Consider the following 21,408-nt stretch of genomic DNA (forward strand, 5'->3'; position numbering starts at 1 on the left):
GCAGCAGCTGTAGCTTTTACTCATGCAGCTCCGTGGTTTTTAGGGAAACAAATGGGTGAGATGCGGCCTGTTTATCATGATCGACTGCAGATGTCTTTTTGTGGCCAGTGCACTCTGCTGTGGAAATGGTTTGGGCAGTGAGAGAGGGAAGAAAAATACAACATGGATAAAAAGGGGAAATGAGAGTCTCTCTCGGCCTGTCTCTCTCGTTCTCTTTCTTTCTCGGTCCATCGGTGGTCTGTAATCGACGTGATGGAAATTGATTTCCAGGTGAATTATTTCGTGTGCCTCTCAGTCTCAGGGAGACAATAATCTGCCCCCCCCTCCCGGAGAGGCCTGTGTGACTCTCAAGTCTGTCCTTTGCCGTGTCGCCTTCTAGGAAGGACTGCCTTAATTGTTCGTTTCAATATTCTGCACTGTTTCTGTGACTCGTTCACCTCAAGCCTTGAGCATTGAGCACTACCTGTCTATTAGGCAGCTGATTTGCTGATCGATAAGATGGAGAGTGACGGTAGGAAAGAGCGAAGCCAGAAAAAAGAACGATTTTAAAGGGCATGAGTGCCCAAATCATTTCTCGCGGTTCTTCCACCTACAAATCATCGCCTTGTTAATCCCCCTCAAATCTTATCCATCTGGGTAAATGCCAACACAGTTCTTGTGAGTTTTAGAAGGAAAACAGCCACCGAAAAACATGCATAATGATCAGCCCTGTGACCAGGGTTTTATCGTCAGCATCGGCCTCTGTTTTCCTAGCTCTTGATTATTCCTTGGGGGTCATTTTCATTGTTTCTTCTTTACGGAGCCAAAGCTGAAGCTAAAAGGCTACAGTGTGCTTTATCGACAACAGAGGAAGGGGTGGTCGATGAGTCAACATTATTGACCCGGGGATATGGGACTGAGCAAAGATAAACTCTGCTGAAGGGATGATCAAGCTTACTCTAAGTTATGTCTTGCATCATCAGCTATTTGGGCTTTGAAGCCAAATCCTGCTTTGAGCCAAGGTCAGACATCTGGGCTTTACAGGCTGTGTTGTATATGAGTTACATTGCTCAGTATATTCCATTGTATGATACATCTATATCTATATCTATATCTATATCTATCTATATACATGTATATATATATATATATATATATATATATATATATATATATATATATATATATATATATATATATAAAAACTTGTACATAACACAGTGTGTTTGGTGTTATTTCAAGCCTTAAAACTAAAACTAATATGCAAAATTATTATCACACAGCTAAATCAGCCAGTCTGAATTGCTTGTACTTCTTGCAAAATCTGGATGATGACCCTCAAGGTACAGTCAACTCATGGTATTTTAAAAGCAATGTCTCTACAGGCACATTTGACCTTAGATAGCCCTACTGAGGATGAGCCACGGTTTCTTGAGGTTTTTGGCACCCGAGCCAAGATAATTGTTAATCTCTAACCTTGACGGCACACAGGTGGTGGAGTACAGGGAAGAAACGCTGGAAAAGGGTCAGCACCATACCTGGCAATTAAGTTTAAAGCAGGATAGCTGGCTTTGTGACAGTTGGCTGTTAATCGGTTCCTCGAGGAATATTTTGGAGCGTCTGCACATGTCGGACAATTGGTCAGTTTGCATACACACTCACGTTCCCTCACACATTCTCTGCTAATGGCTTCTCAAGCTAGCAATTGCAGGTAGAAAGAGTTCAGCTAAATGAAGCCTGGTATCGACATTTGCCCCAGATGGCATTAAAGTCATATGTAAATTGCGTGATGCTATTCTTCAGTTCGGCAGTAGTACTAGCTGTACTGAATTAATAACAAGCATCTGGCTGCCATGTCCATGAATGCCTTGCCAAAAAAGCTAACGTCGGTGTACGTCTGAGGAGTTTGCTCCGTCCCAGTTGGTGTTATTAGGACTGATTCGCTGCCAGTCACTGTGATCGAGAATGAGCGATTCAGAAAGCTAGTTCGCTACCTTGAGTCAGAGTACATTATGGCATTGATAAACACTTTGATGAGAAGAAGGGTGCGCTAAAAGTCAAGCTACACAGGGCAGACAAGCTTGCTTTGGCCACCAATTGCAGGACATTTTTCACAAATGGAAGCTACACCTCAGCTGTCCGTCACTTCATCAGTGTTGACTGGGACCTTCTCACTCGGAGCCTCTCCACCCAGCACAAGCAACAAAAAAATTCACAGAGAAGCCCGTTGAATTATTCAAGTGTCGGACTAAGAGGAGGGCGCCTCTTGTAGTTAATGTTATTAAGCATTTCTTCCTAAAAATGGAGCGGTAAGTTAAGTTACTGGTTAATGGGTGTCAGACTATTGAAGGCTAAATTAACCAAAACTGACATCCCTGCAAAGAAAACAGATGAAGGTTTTTGATATCACCATTGATCGCCACTTTAGTTCTTAGCCATGAGTTCCATTAGCGCCAACAAAAAGGAAGGGCTGCAGCGCATGAATATTTCCATTAACAGTTAATCCGTCAGTTTTTAGCTTTGATTAATCCATTAATCACTTGCTCGCAGAATTTCAGAAAAAAAAGTGAAAAATGTCCATCAAAATTACCCAGCACTACGCGTGCAGTAAAGACCAAATACAGTTCTTAATGAAAAGAATTATTTTGCATTCAATTCATGTATTCAATTTCTTCCACTTGTATGTTAGCGCAACGCCTCAGGATGTACATGTTGGCTGCTGATGAGGTTGTCTGAGCCAGTGCTCATCCAGCTGTGTTTCACTTCCTTGGCCTCATCCAGAGGTTGGAGCCGGAAGGCCAGGCAGGCAGGCAGGCAGGCTGTCTCGCCCTAGCAAGAAGAGCCCCCTCGGGGGCTATCGCAGCAGAAACACCCCCCGCCTCCCAATCCGAGCCATGCACAAGTCGAGGAGCCTGACATCACCTCTCAGACCTGCCAGCGCAGCGTGCACCATACGACGATGTAGACACACACATCAGCCTACACACACCACTCTCCTCTGCAGACAGCGGGGTCCTGAGGGTTACGCTGCTCAATTTCTCTCCCTCTCTTTCCTCTCCGGTTCTTCCTCTATCTTGGCAGGAGCTGCTTTCACCTCTCCCACCAGCCATTACCCTCTTCGCCGTCTCCCCCTTACTCTCACCCTTTCAACTCCTCGCTGTCATTCCAGCTCCCCCGTGTTTTCTCCTCTTTCTCTCTCTGTTCATTCAGCCTTGTCAAGCTCTTAACATCTAATCCCTCCTTTTTTCTTTCCTACTGCACCTGAATTGTTTTAGTATCTCTCTCGCTTTCTCTCTTCTCACACCTCTTCCCCCCTTCAAAACTCACACATCTTCTCCCCCTGCCGAAGCAGTCGGTCTGTTCCAGCAGCCTGGCCTACTCCCCTCCCCGCCCCCCTCTCACAGTCTACCACTCTGCTCTTTCAACTCTGCACTAATTTGCCTCCTCCTCCTCCGAGCTCGGCCCTGGCTCCAGCTCCTTCTCCCCTGAGATGTGATTGCCTGAGTGTATGTGAGAGCGAGTGTGAGATAGAGTGTGTGTGTGTCGAGAAGTTTGATTGTGTGCGCCTGTCTGTGATAGAAAGTGCATATAGTTGAGTTCAACAGTTAGACTTCAGTTTTGTACGTCTGTGTGTGTGAGTGTGTATGTGTGGCTATACCTTCAGCCCATCTTTCTCCATGTATTGAAGCCAATTGCATTAGCCGGATGTAGGTGTCTTGGGATCTTGAAAGAAATCAGCCACAGGTTTACCCCCCTCATACATACACACACACACACACACACACACACACACACACACACACGCACACACACACACACTCTGCCCCACCGTCTCCCTCAGGGCAACTCACCAGCTAGCAAATCATTTATCACGCAGTAATGGCTCTGATGATCTCTCTCCCTCTCCCCATCTCTCCACTTAAGGGGTTTGCCCTAGATTCTCAATCACAGGCCAGCTATAGCCCCACCGAACACAAACCCACACACATACACACACACACATACAGGGTTTCCAGGGTGTGCACGAATGTTAAAAACACTCTAAAGCTGTGCAAGGCGTGATATTTACCGAAATATGTCTAATCAGTCGAAATCAAGATGTCGGGCTGTAGAAGACTGGTGTTTGGAAACCTATGTAAAGGGAAAACCGTTGTGCTAAAATGATAAGTGGTATAAGTAGCAGTGAGTGGATTAGTTGATAGGATGTCCACATTTAAATTAATCATCAATTAGATTGGCACTCAGTAGAGCGCATACCTCCGCCAAGGCCCAACAGTCCCCTTTTGTACTCACTCAAACAAATATACCAGCCAGCTAGCTACAGCTGATTATAGTCATCAAGATCCACACATTATTCTTTGACAAAGAAGGAAAAACAACCTGCCTGGTTAATGTTAAAGAAAGCGAGAGAAAATTCCTGAATATGTCCATTTCTCTGGATCTGGGTCAAAAATAAATGGCATCCTTCCATCCACCAAATTACAAAGAAACATTTTTTCAACCAACCAACCAACCAACTGTGTTTCAGTGAACTGAATATGTTTGGGTTATGGCAAGACATCTACGGACGCCATCTTGGGCTTCCGGAAGCACTGAGACACATGTAACACACAACTAATAAATGTATTGCTAGTCGAAGCCCTAGCAACAGCTATTTTTATTGGTAATCAATTATTTGTTTTAAGTATAATGGGAACCACATCTTAGCTCAAGGTCCCAGCATTTTCAAAAGCTTTCAACCTCATCCCACAATTTGAGTCCTCAGAAATGAAGTTGTCAGCTGAGGAAAACTAAATTGATTGAAAGCTCAAAGTATGAAAATGGACCATAAGGATTTACATTAAAATCATTAAAAATACAATGATGCATCAGACTTACTGGTTTTATTTTGATCAGTAATATGCTCATGTTTGTACTGTAGATGTGAAGCTACAGCCAGCAGCTGGCTAGCTTTGCATAATGACTGGACACAGGGGTATATAGCTAACCTACATTTGTAAAAGGGTAACAAATACCACCTTATGCCACCTCTAATTAGGTAACTAATTAACATATTATAGCTTGTTTGATTAATCTGTACAAAAAACAAAGTGTAAACACAAGACAGTATGGTTTTATAGCTGTTTTGCTCTTGTTTTTGATACATTAATGATTCTTTCAAAAGGCTTTTTTTCTTTTACTATTTTAAATATTTTTGTATTTGTAAAATCTTTCAGTGGAAGAATCAGGTGCACGTGAGCTTGTTTAATGCGTTTGGTTTGTGCCATACGTGTAGGAGTAGTGTGTGGTTAGCATTGCCAGTAATAGCCACTCAGGCTGACAGGCAAAGAAAGGAATCAAATCAAAGAAGAGAATCCCGATAAATGGTCATCACTGTCGGCACTACAGAAATAACTACAATTTTAAAACTGGGAAGATGAAAGAAAAGGAAGAGAAATTCAAGGATTACCACAGGAGTGAAATCCTGCCTCGCAAACAGCAGTGGGCAAGTGCTCCATCTGAAGCGGGCAGGACTCGACAGTGTTAGATCCTTATTTTCTCTCTTATCCCTTTGGTACCCTTTGGTGTAAAGCCTCGCAGACCGGCCTGATCGGTAAACATGAAGTGCTGCATACAGGTTCTTAATCCTGAAAATTCAAAAAACAGTTTCATCTCCCTGACATTTTGGGGCTACGGCGTATATAATAATTGCATAGCACTGCTTATAAAAAGCCCATGAATATGGATGTATTGTGAATATCTCAATTTGCAGCATTAAAAGTTCTTCAGCCTATAAGCTTAAAATTCTCTTTTTGAGGTCCCTGCACTGTTTTTCTTTCGTGTTATATTTCTCATGAGGGATCAGCCCAGACAGGCAGCACGGCTCCCTGTAAGACTACAGTTGTTTTCATTTTCACATTCATTTCTAGTGGCAAAATTGGGCCTATTTTTCATTGTAACTCGATTTGAAAAATGTTAGATTTAACTTGATGAAACCTGCCTGGAAGTGCACAGCTGTAATGTGCCTGTAATGCCTGTACAAGAGAGCGATGTGGCTCTGCGGTGCTCCACTATTGGCATGGATGTCATGACAGCCAATCAGGCGAGCTATTGAGCGCCTGGTTCATTTGTTGCTGTAGAGAGGCGAGACATGCGATCCGGCCTCGGGTCCCAGGGGAGTCACCGGGCCCTGCAAGGGCTCATAAGGGTCAGAAAGCAAAGATCTGGATTTGATCAAGAGTTTAGGGGGGTGGAGTGGGGGATGGGGGGATGGGGGGCGGTGGAACCTGAGAGGAGGACTGGGAGTAAGGGTGGAGGAACGAAGGGAGAAAGAGAAAGAAAGACACGGTTGGAAAAAGGCTCGCCACTTCTCCCCTGCTTTGGATGCGGGCAGTGTTCTGTCCTGGCCCACGCGATGCCAGTGTAGAAATTGCCAGTATGTTATCATTCAGGAAATGTAGTGGCATGCGGAGAAATGAAAGGGAGAGGCACAACTGACAGAATGCAAATGGCTCGCAGGTGTTGGAATGGAAATGAAATGAATGGCAGATGAGGTGTTTCTGCTCTCCTTATAGAAATACAGTGACAGAAATGACCTAAATTGTCTAAAGCACTGCTGTAAATTGCTGCTAGTGAAGCCTCGCCTCGATTCCCCCTCTTCTTCTTCCTCCTCTCACTTTCTTCGCGCCGTTTCCGAGGCCCTCTTCTCTCTCTCTTTCTCTCTCTCTCTCTCTCTCTCTCTCTCTCTCTCTCGCTCGCTCTTTCCCTGTCAGTCCCTTTTCTCTCTTTCACTCCTCACCCCCGCCCCCCTGTCGCTGGAATGGTTTTTTCGAAATCAAATCTCACAAATCACCATTTTTCAAGCCACGGCATGGTGTTTTCTGCATACGAGGTGTTACCGTAGCAACAGGGCAATAATTCATCCCCCTGCTGTCGGTACAGATCGTGTTGCATGAATTTGGCATGACATGTGAGACCTGGGACATCGTACTTGCTCCCTGTACCTGAGCTGATAGACTAATGCGACTGTTTGTGACTACCTTGTGCTACAAAGGGATTGGTTGAGTGGTCTCATGTGGAGAGTGCTGGGGGGTGCACATGGGGGTGATTGGTAGGTGGGTAAATGATGATGTGAGTTCTAGCCACCGTACTTGAGTCGATTCTGCGGAGACGTGAATCCTCCGCACCTGTACGCCTTCGCCGGCGTGTTTTGTGAAAGAAGGTGCGGATTCGCCAGACATCAGTCTTCCCAGGCATGAGAGCCGGAAAGCCGCTTTGCTTTGACCCCGTGTCCAGACCTTGTTGTTTACCTCGCAGATTAATATGCGCCTCAGGACGCTGCCGTTGCCGCCGGCTTCTAAATGTCTCTTTCGGTCCATCGGCATGATTTTCGCTGCCGTTGTTCCTCTTCATTTACCTCGTTTATCAGTTTGTTACCCAGATGAATAATGGATGAGGCCGCTCGTTGCCTCGGCGACATGCCAAGCTCATCATTGTCATGCGCTTGCTCGCGAAAAGCCAGGTCCACTGCCCTCCCCCTACAAACACCCCCCCCCCCCCCCATCCCAACTCCACCCCCGCCACTTCTGGATGACAGACGAGTTGATACATCGACACACGCCGCTCCCACCGTGATTGAGTCTTGGCTGTTGTGCACAAGTTGATGAAGATGAAGAGGGAGGGCCTGGGGAGAAGGACATATAGACATCGATACACGCATTCATGCAGGTCACATCGGGGGTCCGCAGAACTGCATATTTGCCCCCCTGCTATTGATCCACACTACATTGTCTGGGCCCTATCTACCCCCTGTCCTACATGAATGGATGTTTATCGCTAAGCGTCTGGATTGGTTTTCTACTGCAAAATTCAACCATCCATCTATCCATCCATCCATCCATCCATCCAACACATGGCAAATCTTCAACTTTTTTGGGCGCTACTTAGAAGCTAAAATTGAGGCCAATCATGAGTGAAGATCTGTGAGGGTTTTTCTGCCGTGACCTGGCATCAGAAAGAAAGATACTTTATCGATCCCTGCTGAGAATTTATCTCTTCTCCTGTCACGCTAAAGATGGAGGTCAGAGGTCAGGCTCAGCCGCAGGACAGCACTCAGGGACTGGATGCGATTTAGAGTCGAGCTGAAGGACACTTCAGCTGGCAGGATGTTTGTCAAAACAGGAGTTTGAAGCTGGGTTTTTCAAGCTAATCATAGTCTTGGCAAGTGTGGTACATGACTCTTCAGCTGTGAGCAGTTAAAGGGAGGTCATGGAACATCAGTAAGTCCTTTAACTGGCTCTTGTGGAAACTTCCCTGCACCGACTTGCTGGGGTTTTTTTTTCTGGTCATAAACTTGTTTCTTTTGAAGAGGGAATTATCAGACATCCATTGAACCATCCCGTTTCCACCTTTTTGTTCTTTTTCCTTCCAATTTTTTAGCAGACCATTTGTTTTAACCCTGCATCACCTCGTGGCATTTGAAAGAAGAAATGTGTTGGTCCATCTCCCCTCTCTTGTGTGTGAATGCCAAGTCATTGTGCTTATCCTGTGAGAACGTGTGAGTGTGTTTGAGAGTCAGAAAATTGTCCTGCTGAAAAGGAGGAAGCAGCCAAAGCCTTGTGGTTGACAGACAGCTCGTCTCAGGGTTGTAGGAGGGTTCATTGTTATCTGTCAGCCGGCTGAAGAGTCTGACGATGGTTCTTTACTGGGTGCTCTCTGCTCTCAACAGCCGGTAATGGCCCTCTCTCCTGGCTTTGGTTTCCTTTTAACTGCAAACCAACTATGACAGCCCTGACCCTGCTAAACCCTGAGTTCAGGAGGAAGACAGAATCCAGTTTACTTTTGCTGCACCAGCAGATTGCTTACAATGTTGGTTATAGTGGTTGGAATCCATCTTATGTCTTCCACTATTGTTTAAACTAGGGCTGCACCTGTTGATATATGTTCGATTAATATTTCTGGCCAGGTATTGTTTGATTTTTGTGGAAATCAAAAGAAAAGAAAGACATTTGACTAAGTACAAAACTGTATAACACCTCAATAGCAAAAAACATTGAGGTGTGATTTCAAAAAGAACAAATAATTAACCATTGTTTAGTCTGGAAGAGTTAGAAAATAGACAAAATTACCAATAGAACCAAGAGCCATAAGGCTGCATTTTGAAACATCCCTCTAATAAATACAAAGCATAAAGATAATCAAGTTACATTGACATAAATAACTGAAGAGCTAAACAGCTGGGCCACACCTCCACCTTACCCGCAAACAGTCATTATATTGCTCTTGTCAACGCCACCAAGGGCCCATATTGACACAGGTAGATATCAGTATTAGTGTTTTACCAAGTAAAGTTTACTGTGTCAGTGCACTGATGTCATTTTAAGCAATTGAAGTTTATTGTTCAACTTTATTGTTGAGAGTATCTCGGCTGATATATCGATTTGTGAACGTTTTTCACTTTCTAGTTTTGGTGTCAACTTTGCCCCCAAAATCAAGTGTTAGTCCAACTAATACATCATGTAAACTATCTTGAAGTCGCTGAGGGAATTGAACTACACGCTGCCGTCTCACTTTTAAGCCCACAGTGCTGTGTGGGAGGTCGCCCTCTTTGTCTTTGCATAAACGCGGGGTTGTTTCACAGTTTCACAGTTTCAAATGCACTGACACGCACACATGGCCGGACCGCCTACCTAAACAAAGAACAGAAAAGCTCAGATTACAACACACACACACACACACACACACACACACACACACATACAGAGTCAGACACACAGTAGTGCGACTTTATTCTCTTCAGACAAATATTGTTGTGACTCCCCAGAACTGAAAACCCATCTGTGCTCTTCTAGAGGTCTGTTGAATAATAATGTAGTCAAGACTGGCTCCTAAACGAATTGACCATACACTCATTCATATGCTTTGCTGGTATGTACATCAAAATCTAGCTTGATTAGTCTCCAGCTTGAGTCATTGTGCCAATATCTGTAGTTTCCTGTTATATAATCCTCGCATTCATTCATCATGGACAGGTTGCATTTCATTCACACCTGGTTGTTAATTGTAATTGTACCTCGTGTGCATTTACACCTGAACTTTCTCAGCTTCCATCAGAATGAAACCCTGCGAACACAGGACGCATTTTAATACCTGGTGCTAAGCGGGTCATTCATTTTCCCTGTCCGTGATTGCAGTGAGAAAACAGCTATTTCGTCATCGCGGCACCATATTTTCATTAGGCTTCTACTTCTAGCACACAGGCTTATCTGACTGCACGCACATTCAAAAAGGACCAGAATTATTTACGAGGAGGAGGAAAAAAAAAAAAAAAAAAAAAAGGAATGGCACAGAAGCTGTCATGTTTGAGAGAATAAGTTGAGCACATGCCGTCTGATTAGGCATATAAATAATTTATGGCCGTTTCATTTATGGGCTGCGTCTCAACAAGGGGGTATTGCTCGCCAATTAATATTCCCTCTCTGCCCTCGATCTGAGAAGATCCAGCTCGATGTGCAGCCAGCATCCAGTGACGGGCCAGGAGAAAAGGGAAAAAAAAGAAAGACGGGGAGTTCATTACAGTAAATGCAAATGAACGGATCCCAGTGTATAATAGCTCGTCGCTGCCAGCTTTGATGGCACAAAGCCGATCAGGTGAATCGGCTTGTATACATCATGTATATGTTGCAGCCATGTATGCTGATCCAACATGCTATAGCACTTAACAAGGGTAGAGGCAACAGTAATTACACACTGAGAAGTAAGCAGGAGTATTGATGTGCAACACAAAGTATTTATTGTACTGTTAAACACAGAGCTTTTGATGGAGCTGGAATCTAAATTAGACTGTTTCTGGTTCAAGTCGGTGCGCATAATGACAATGTTCCGCTCCAGACAGGCTGCTCATTAAATAACTGAAACCTTTTATGTGAAGAAGAAGGAAGGAGAAGAAATGTTAAAGAATTACTCACTTTCTGTCTTGGCATGGTTCCTCATCTGTGGGCAGCAGCGGATCCATAACGCCTTAGCTTTGTTAGCTTTTGAAATTACACTTCTCTGTATCTCTGACATTTTTTTTTTTTTTTTTTTTTAACATTAGTGTTAACTTACTGAATGGTAATAATCAATGCTCCCACACACTTCTCCTTTCCATTATTTTACTACCTCCTCCATATTCCCTCACATCTTGCTGCAAAGGCATTTGCAGCGCTCGTGTTTGTGCGAGTAACGCAAAGCAAGGGTTAGCTTTGCATTTTGTGGAGACACACTTTTATGGTGGGACATATACAGATGTTTAACCCCCTTATTCATTCAGCAGTATATAACTGCTGAATGTATCAGTGTTATATCAATCATTTAGCCTAATTAAACCATAGCGTAAGGTAATGTTTGATCAAAAAAACAGTTAAAGAAGAGTATAAGAAGCAATGCCAACTCAATATTTGACACTTTTGGGATCTTATACACGTCTGGTTACTTGTGGGTTTATCTGTCCTCTGTCTACACCAGTGCAAGGTTAGCTGCCGCTGGAAACCGGCCATGTTGAAAGGACACATCCCAGCTCATAATGACTGGTCATCACAAGTCTCCCGCCGCTTTTGCTGCATGACGGGGCCAGTGTGACTTGGCCGGTTCCCCATGACAGATGGCTGACTTGGCCGGAGACTGACATCTGTATCATCCTTCAGCTCCGTCCGCCTCGCCTCTCCTGTGTAAAGGCTGTCAGAGCCAGCCACTCCTCCTCTGATTCCCTGCTCCTAGCCTTCCTTGCGCTGCTGCCACAATTGGCTCCATATGCCAGCCACATGGAGAAGTGTCACTCTCCACTAGCTCTGCACACAGCAGCCAAGCTCCCAGGTTGCTCTCCTTCTCCTCTCTCGCCCTTTTCTCTCTCTGTCACTCTCTTTTTATTTTTTCATTTGTTCTCTTTCTGTCATCATTTCCCTGTCTGTTCTCGTCCATTGGAATAATTTCCTTCATGGCTATTAAGGGAACATGTTGGTGCTGAAGACCTGAATAAACAGGGCAAGGCAGTGGAGCAGAGAGGATATTACATCCTGTAATCATTATTGTGATGTGAAGGAGGGGCTGGTGGCAAATCGGCGCTGGCTAATAATGAGTTACTTCTTCCTGAATGAGTCTCTCCATTTAGCAGACCAGTGCAATAGAGAGGAGGACTGCCGGTCTGAGAACATGGGCCCTCGGGCTTGGATTGGCGTATTCCGGCTCCAGATGAGCCCCGAGGCGAGGAGTATCCTCCTCCCTATGTGAGAGGCAGCTGAGTGTCCAGTAGTGGACAGGTCCTGGATGAGGCCCCAGGCTAAGAGCTGGCTCAGAGTAGGCTGAAAAAGCAGGTCATGGCAGCGTGGGATGGAGTGGGAGGAAGAGGCTAATGTAGCCAGAAGTGTTGAGTGTGGACAGGTGGATCATATTGGCTGGAGACTACTCTGTGGATGGCTAACCAGCATCAGTTAGCCAAGTCAACATACACAGGTCAGACTCTCTGCTTCGAAATGACTAAATGGTATTTAAATGCCAGATTTCGAAATGACCATCATGTTCAGCTGTGGGCTGCGTTTCGCTGCTATGAGAGTCATGGTGTACCCAAGATGACATCAGATGCTGGGCGATGTGTCACATTGTGAGTCACATTGTGTGGTGCCCACCCAGTGTGGGAACTCTCTCATTAACACTTTCGTCAACGCTGCAGAATGCCGACTCAGAAGGAGTGTTATCAAGAAAGCAGACTTTTCACTCTGACACCAAACCAACTCTATTATCCAAATATTCAAACTAAAACATGCTCGGCAAAGTCACTGTTGACCGCATTTGTAATGGGTTTTGGCGCACTTGTTTGCATGCTGCTAGCGTCTCTGACTATTGTTGGACTGCTGGCGTCAGTTTTCACCACCAGTTTGGGTGAACTGTGATTTGTATGAAGACATGGCAGATCTTCTTTAAAGAAGAATTTCTCTGCTGGAAAGACGGCCCTTGCAGAAAACTGGGCTGTCAGTGCAGTAGGAAGATGGAAATATTTTGGGAATTGGTGCTACATGACCAGAGAAAACAGAAAAAACAGACACAGGGCTGCGATATTCCAGTTCCAACAACCAGAATGCACCGATGACTGGACCAATAAGTACTCCTGCCGACGGGGGTTGTCCTATGAGTTAGGCGCTGCTTAGATTTTCTCTATTGCAGCTAAACATTTAAACACAAAAACAAGTCAGAAAGGCAGTTTAGTAACTGAATCTGGGTAATAGTAGTTAATCAGCACTGCTTAGTTTAGACCTGCGCTCTTTGGATGAGAGTGAAATTTGGAAGCACAGTCTGAAGTTGACACAGTTCTTGACAGATTTTGCCTAGTAAAAGAGTGGAGGGCTCTGGGTGCAGGCCAGATTGAGAGCAGTTTACCATTGTTTGGTTGCATAAACACTATAGTGATGCGAAGCTGGTTGAAAACACACAAAGCTCCTGGGATGTGTTCAGACAGACGCTCATTCATTTCAACGAGTTTGTGCTCAGGCAACAAGTCAAGGCCGCTGGGCAGTAGAGTTAAACCGATCTCAACTTCAGCTGCAGCGCAACACAACACGATGCCGTGAGTTCGCCAAACAAAGTCATGCAATCTTTGTGCTGTGATAACCCTCTGGAGGTTGAAAATCCTTGCACATTTATTACAGAGACCGACCTCGTGCACACGGCTATTCAGCCCTAATGCTCGATCCTACAGTGCTCTTTGCCTCCGTCATCAAAACACCAGGTAAGAGTATGTCTTCTGGGGGAATGTTGTTCAACCATTTTTAAAAACCTTTTTAGGAGAATGAATCTTCTCGAGGCTCGTGTTGACCCAGCACCTTTTAAAGACATTAATGCTTTTATTTAAAAAAAGAAGAAGAAGAAAAAAAAGTGTTTCTCCCATGTGTTCTCAGTCTGGAGTTCAGGGCTTTCAGATTGTTCAAATACTCAACTTTTCCAAAAGAAACATTTTTTTTTCATCCATCTGTTGTGGTATTGATGCTTGGTAGTCATGATAACGCAAGCAGAGAGAGCATCTTCTTTTCGTCCCTCATCATCGTCTGCCCCCCCCCCCCTCGTAACCTCCCACTCACTTCACTCGAGTCGCATTTCAGCTGAGGTTAATGCCGTTAGCCGCACACAGCTGCGAGCGGCTCTGGTGTTGTCGTCGCAGGATGACTGCTGACTGCTGCTCAGTTCGACCTGATGACTGGGAAGTCTGGGAATCTGTTGGACGCTGCAGCCATGTCTGACTTATGATGATTGGAGTTAATACCGTAGCGAGACAATTGGCCCACCTGCTAGCACCTCACCGCTGTTACCCACTGGGTGAGGAGCCTGGGCTTCCCTCCACCAGTCACGGCTGCACGCCTCGATGCACATGAAGAATTCAACATGGCCTCCCAATGTCGACCTAATGTCCCTGAAAGTGGGATTTGTGGACTTGAATACATAGTTCGCTGTGGAATTAAATACACTTATAAGAAATGATTGTCCGCTGATGTTGACACGAGGCAGCGGGGCTATACAAATATACACCAGGAAGTGATTGAGCTTCGCGACGCCATCGGGTGATTTTTCATTATCTATACGTATGCATGCACCAAGGAAAATGAAACGCAACATGACAAATATTAGAGGGAATTATCCTGGAAATGATGCGCACACAAATAGTTGAGTGGGACAGTAGACAGGCTTTAGTGCAGGCAATTACCGAATCCGTTCAAAATTTTAACAGACTTTATTCTTTTCATCAACATCATTAAAACCCTCATTTACAATGGACAGCAGGAAGGGATGATCTCTAATGCCATTAGTGAAGGCAACAGCTTCGCTTTTGATAGCTCCTGCTTTGAAAAATGGACGGAGTCCCACTCTAATGGGGTGTTGGTGTGTTCATCAGCGCAGAGTTTCTTTTTTTCACACACACTCTAATGTACAAAGCTGTTGTTGTCGCATTTAGAGATAGATCTTTACACAGTTCCCCTCCCCCTCCCCGAAACAGATTATTTGATGAAAGACTCAGCTGAAGAACTCATATTTATTTCATGATCTGCGATGTGTGAGTGAGCTCGAAACAAATGCTGTAACCAAAGTCAAACTAAGCATGAAAGGTCATCAAAACAGGTTGGACGACTTCGTTTTGTATTCATTAAATCAGTCCTGCACAAGAAAGATCAGTTTTATGAGAAAAGAAAAAAAAAAAGAAAAGGGAAAAAAAAGTCCTCCCTTGGGTGCTGAGTCACCTTTACCATCCCTGACAAGTTATTCTCTCTGAATCAGCACCGCAGTTAAAATGTTGTTAATGCAAATTTGATATTTAGTTCTCTGATTGCCGCCTGTAGGAGCAGCTTCTGCAGATGTGGACCGTTTCGTGCTTGGCCAGAGGCGAGGCGTGATGATACTGTATCGGCCGCATAAACTCACCTAATAAATCATTCAGAGCTTACACCTTTCATATTCTTCGCATGTAGATCTTCAGAGAATTGGTACATTTGGCTGGTTAAAGCAGAAAAACGCACACACTTTCACATCTCCTGCTGTTTACATCAGAGCACTGACCCCACACTGATACGGCGCTTTTAGACAGAAAACAGCGCCGACTGGATCTCATCTATCATTGCAATGCTGCGAAAACATTACCCTTCATCTGACCCCCGACCCTGCGGTGGTTCGGCTGGGACGTAGCTTGTTTGTGAAATGTATAAAGATGATGCAAATATAAAGATGATGCAAAGAGAGTGAAAACGTCTCCTGCCTTTACTTGATGTTGGTTAGTAAAATCTCAGTGGTTACAGTCTCCTTCTCACACGATCATCCGTGGGAGAAATTGTCATTCAGCAAAGGCAGCAACTGTTTTCTCTCAGATCAATTAGATCACCGCTGGCCAGCCAGAAGACCGGGATGTGCGCTGGGCTGCCCACACACACACACAAACACACACACACACACACACACGCGCACACCTTAATTGAAGCATCACTCAGTCGATCAGCCATCGAACCCGACAAATTTCTCACCCTCTGCATGAAGAAAAGCACTCAGATGTGCATATGCGCACGCACACATCAACTTTTAGTCCTGCCAGACCATTAAACAAGAGAGCAGCCCCTTTGGCTCCTTAATGGAAATTGCCATTTCAAAGCCGTCAGAGAGAGATGTTAACCTTGTGCGATACTTGTGCCATTAAAAATGGATCAAAGCAGCTGAGCTTTGATGTCGACGGAAGATCTTATTTGGGTCGTGGTAGCAGATCAGAGTGACTCCCCAGCTCCCTCTGCTGGGCTCATTTGGCATTTCAGTCACCGTTACAAGTTGTGATTCGGCCGTGTGGTGCACTTCTGTGTATTGTAATTGTTTTAACCTCTCGCTGCTCCCCGAATACCAACTTCGTCGAGTCAATAGGCGCCGAGATGAAGAGACAGTTGTGGATAAAAGTGAGAGAGAGGAGACAAAAGAGAGGCAGCAAATACAACGGCAGCTGTTTCCTTTTTCTTTTCAGTCAGTCCATCAATCAGGTTTTTGTTATGCAGTGTGAGAGCCGATGCGGACTGTCTGGGGTATCGTTACCGGGAGAGAGCAGAGGAGGGGAGAGGCACCTCTGGGTGGGTGGTGTCGCTGACGTTTGTGGGGGTGAACTCCTGACCCTCAGTGGGGAGACTGAAAAACCTGATTCCCCTCGTATTAAAGTCTCCCCCACAGAGCTCAGGTTAGGCTCTGCAGTGAACACTGTCCGAAGAGATAAATGACTTTGGAGTGAAGCAAGCTCACCTGCCTCCATGTGTGAGAGTGTGTGTGTCCAAGTTGTGTGTCCTAGTAGGCTGGAAACAGATAGAGACAAAAAGACAGTCGGAGCCATTTTGCTGTACGTGTGTGTGCTAGTTTCTAGCAGACAGAAAAGCCAATTGTGTGTGCATTCATGCAATTCCTCTGTGGATGCAGCCACTGTGTGTGTCGCTTCCAGTGTGTGTGTGTGTGTGTGTGTGTGTGTGCTTGTGCACACTCTTGTGTGGAGCGCAGAGTGGGGGGACTGAACGGCGGAGATGGAGATGGAGACACAGATAGAGAGAGAGTGAAGAAAACATAAATAATTGATGATAGATACCGCCTAGCATCTGCTGCCTGCTGCCATTGAGTTTGTTTCAAAGTAGATATTGATGCAGGGTCTTGCTAAAACAAAGCGCTGCCGCCCCTCCATTATGACCTCATTATCGCATTACTTCCCTTTTAAAAAGGGCAAAAGATGACGCGCTATGGAATGGGTCAGAAGTGTGTCCGCCTCAGATCATTTGCCAAACCTGCTGTATATTCATTTTCTGCCATATTATTTAAACATGGGGGCAATGAAACCTACTTCCAACTGTCGTGAAGTGAGTCAGGAAAAAAAAAAGGGGGGCGTCCAAATGGGAACGTTAATTAATTGAATGTTGGCGTGTTAGCGTGGAACGCATGTGGAGTTTCTCAGGCTTCTCCTCGCATATCGGTCAGAAACAAGTGGGTTATGCTGTTTGGAGAGACTCAATACGTGATTGACTTTAATGTGTTTAAGTTTTGCCTTCTCCCTCCCTCCGCAGGCCTATTTTCTCCGGGTTTGCCTCATTAAATCTTTGTGGAAATTCTCCAGCTCTTGTGGAAGAGACTTTCTTTTGATTAGGCTATAAACAAATGGAGGAGTTGGTTGACATCTCCCAAGACCGTGGCCCTCTTTTGTTTTGCTGCTGCACTGTTGCTGCCCCCCCCCCCCCCCCCCGCGCTCTGACAGGACTCGAGTACTATTCCCCAAAGCCTTTATTCTCGCTTGTTTTCTTTTTTTTCCCCCCATTCCCTCACCCAGTTCCAACCCCTCCTCCCCTCTGCCTTTGTTAAAGACGGCCCCTCAACCACTCCCCCCACCTCTCTCTCTCTCTCTCTCTCTCTCTCTCTCCCTCTCTCGCACTATCTCGCTGGCTCTCTCATTATGCGCTCATCCGTTCCGCTGGCTGAGGGCTGAGAGAGGAGCGCTCAGGAGGAGACTGTTTGGGAAACCGGCGACACGCCGCTGCTGTTTTCTCCTGAAGAAGGGAGAGAAAAAAAAAAAAAAACAAATGTCAGGAGCTGCTTTTCCTTTTGGCAGCAGTCCTTCTCCTTCCCATTTTACTCCCTCTCTCTCTGTATCACCGTGTCTGTCCGATGACTTCTCTCATTGACTCACTCCAAGCCTGCTTCAGCTGGCTGAGTGCGCTGACACTGGGACCACTACCTGCTGCCTGGGGATTAAGCGCGCTATGAATACCCGGAGCCTAATTTGTTGTTTTGGCTGCCAGTGAATGGTGGATCCCCACAGAAGAGAAGCTGGTGCATAAATCCGTGCAGCCAGAACACCGGGAGCGCCTCTGGACTAAGACAGCCCAGTGGAAGAAGGGACTGGATGCTTGAGGAAGCGGATAAAAGAGAGACGGCAAACCAGAGGAAGAAAGGAAAAGACCGGACAAGTTCTTTCCTGAAAGGAGACAAATAGACAACGCTAAATCAGCCCAAGTCTTACAAAGATCGGGACACAATGGGAACCTTTTCCTCTCATTATTCGGTTGGGATTCTCTCTCAGGGCACTGATACAAGGAAAGAAAGCCCAACAAATCTCAGCCTCGAGCTTCTTGGTTGATTCCTGATCACACACCGGTCCCTCTCCCTTTCTCTCCATGAGTGTATTCATTTAGAGCGTCTCTGTGTTTTGCCGCTCATCCGTAGCTGCTCGGGGTAGAAGACGGTTCTGCGCTGACAGGGCGAGCTGGGATTGCGATCAACTTTTACCCCCTTTCTCCGCCACTTTTCCGACCCTCTTTCAGCCCCAGTGCACCGGCGGGGTGGTGGGGCGGGGGGGGCAGCTGCTTACCCACTCCACGGGACTGACCGGGAATAAAGGTTATTGAACCGAGGAGGGGCGGCAGACACACAGGAGAGGAGAGGAGCAAAAAAGCAAGCCTTCACCTCTGCAAAGCCAAGAGCATATGGTATAACGGGAGGAACCCAGCTGCTTCCTGAGCCATCCTGCTCATCACGCTACGGCAGATACAAGTTGCTCCGGTGGCGGTGTCAGGTTTGGACGGATCTAACATGCCGTGGTCGTATATCTCTTCGCCATGACACAAGCTCCCAGACCTTAAGTCGAAGGAGTGAGTCCAGTGGATACAAAGAAGCAGCTGTGTGGAGTTAGAGGCACGCCGGGCAGATCGTTGCTCAGGGGAGGAGCGAACCCTTGTTGCCCAAACAGACAGCAGCCACAGGGAGGCTGAGAAAGATGCTCTGCTGTCACCTCGTAGGGAAATACTTGTGACACGTGTTGTTGTTGTTGCGCACCAGACCTTGGCTTGGTTTGTAAAGGCTTTTGACAAGGAAGCCCCCTCTCACGGCCGTCTACTTACCAGTCTGGGTCACTGGGAAAGAAAGCAGAGGATTCCCCCCCCCCCCCACACCTTTTTTTGGATTTACTGTCGGTCTGCCTTGGAAGTGCTCCGTGTGGATATTTGACAATCCATAACACCCACATCCTGACACACACATTTCTGGCTTAGGTGCATCTCACACACGTTCATGCCAAAAGCACATTTTACAAACGCATTATCGCCACCCACTTAAATCCACACACATGTTTGCGCTGTAAGTATAAACCACTTCACGCACGCACACACACACTCTCATTCAAAGTCCATTAGCTTGTCCTTTTCCCAGTGGGTGCATCAGTATGGAGGTCGTGTGGACAGGTGGGGGGCTATAGGAGTCCAACATCTCTGTCCCCCGGTCTGTCCTCTTTCTCCAAATGGATGTTATTATCTCTAAAAATGTGTTACTTGGAAGCCGCTGAAAGCTTGCTGCTGCGATTCTCCGACAGAAACAGTCACCGGGTCTCCGCCGGGGTGCACAGCTGGAACCGCAGCTGAAACACCAGCCATTACGCATCCTTTTTTTTTTTTTTTTTTGCCTTTTATTTTACCTTCATCTCCATACTCTGCCCTCACCCCACCGCCATCATTTTTTCCAACGGGTCTTTGGGCACCCCTCGTCGCCCTCCTCGGCCCGTCATCTCCTCCGCCCTGGAGGGGAGGGGGTCGCTGGAGTGGAGCATGAGCGGGTGCCACTATCCCTCGCCGACCCCGCCGGAGCAGGACCGCAGGTACCAGCACAAGGTGTCCCTGGTTGTGCGCTACTTCATGATCCCCTGCAACATCTGTCTGATCCTGCTGGCCACATCTACACTGGGCTTCGCCGTGCTCCTGTTCCTCAACAACTGTACGTTGGTTACACAAGAAACTCACAACTTTAACTTTAAACCTAGATGTGTGGTTCACCCCAGCTCAAAGAGTTGGTGCGGACTTCGAGACAGCTGGAGAGATTTTGATTTGGGTGGCACATTCTCCGTGGTTCTTGCTTTAAATGTCCTTGCTGAAACAAATACCCCCCCCAAAAAAACAGCTCATTTTACCTCTCATGACAACCTTATCTGCAATTGAAGTAGGGACATCAAGACAGCTAAAGTCACAGCCCCCCTTCCCTTGATTCAGTGTCTGCAGGCTTACGAAATTGCTTCATATCTCCTCCCCAAAGACTTGGCATTTACTTTGAACTGCGGGATGAAGTATTAAATGGTGATTAAATGCCTTCGGAGCATGAAAATTTGTCTTTTGGTCTGGAAAGCCCCATACCCTCTCGTCATCTGCTGCCACCGCATTGTTCCTTTACCACTATGTATGGAGAGTACAGTGGCTCATTAAGAGGCGGAGGCATAATCTTTGTGTGCCTCAGGTTCAGGGTTAGAGTTTAGTGGCAAGTTTGATGGTGGGCATCACTGTAGATCTTTGGGTCAAAGGGTATTCTGAGTGTAATTCTCATGTGAGAGGTAACTGCCTCTGACAATCATGATTCTCTGTATCGTTTAAAAACTGTTCAGTACTCATTTTCCATGAGTTTCTCTACGGAACCAAATTAATTTTAAATGGCGCTTCTATTCATTATCGGTATACTCAACCCTTCACATGACAAGGTTTCGCCTTAAATGGGCCGCTCATTAGCCTCCACAGCATGACTGAAATGCACGTTGACATTGAAAATAGAAATAGATGGGATGACACCTTTTTATGTTACATCACCAGCAGCTCACCTTCAGATGCACCCCCTTTACCATTCGCCTTCCTGTGTTCACACTGACTTATTCATTCTCCTCACTCTCTCACACGAGTTTACTTCTAAAGTGCCTTGCCAGCTTAGTCTGTCTTAAAGGCAAAACTTCTCTCAACTCGCGAAAATGAGCTTTGCGAGGCTCGTGTCACACAATAGCTCAGGATGTTGAAATAAGTACGTAAATAAGTGGAAAAAGCACAGTGTTAACGCTTGCTGCCAAGTTCTGGCTGAAGTGGTGTTTGAGAAACAGTCCCAGGCTCTGTTAATACTCTCCAGGCACGG

The 21,408-nt window shown here is 45.9% G+C and overlaps 1 protein-coding gene across 6 annotated transcripts in view; it reads left to right on the top strand.

Annotated features, from left to right (window-relative positions):
- agrn (agrin) overlaps positions 1–21,408 on the top strand; it is a 271,031-nt gene that overhangs the window by 79,659 nt on the left and 169,964 nt on the right. For 2 of the 6 annotated variants that reach the window (XM_037104083.1, XM_037104085.1), the window contains exon 1: positions 17,966–20,238. The exons of the other annotated variants lie outside the window; for them this stretch is intronic. In XM_037104083.1, coding sequence (XP_036959978.1) covers positions 20,073–20,238 — 166 coding nt within the window. In that variant the 5' untranslated portion in view covers positions 17,966–20,072. Of the gene's footprint in view, positions 1–17,965; positions 20,239–21,408 lie in introns of those variants that run through there. 6 annotated transcript variants of the gene reach the window in all.

This window comes from Acanthopagrus latus, chromosome 7, assembly GCF_904848185.1.
Source record: "Acanthopagrus latus isolate v.2019 chromosome 7, fAcaLat1.1, whole genome shotgun sequence".
NCBI classification, from domain to species: Eukaryota; Metazoa; Chordata; class Actinopteri; order Spariformes; family Sparidae; genus Acanthopagrus; species Acanthopagrus latus.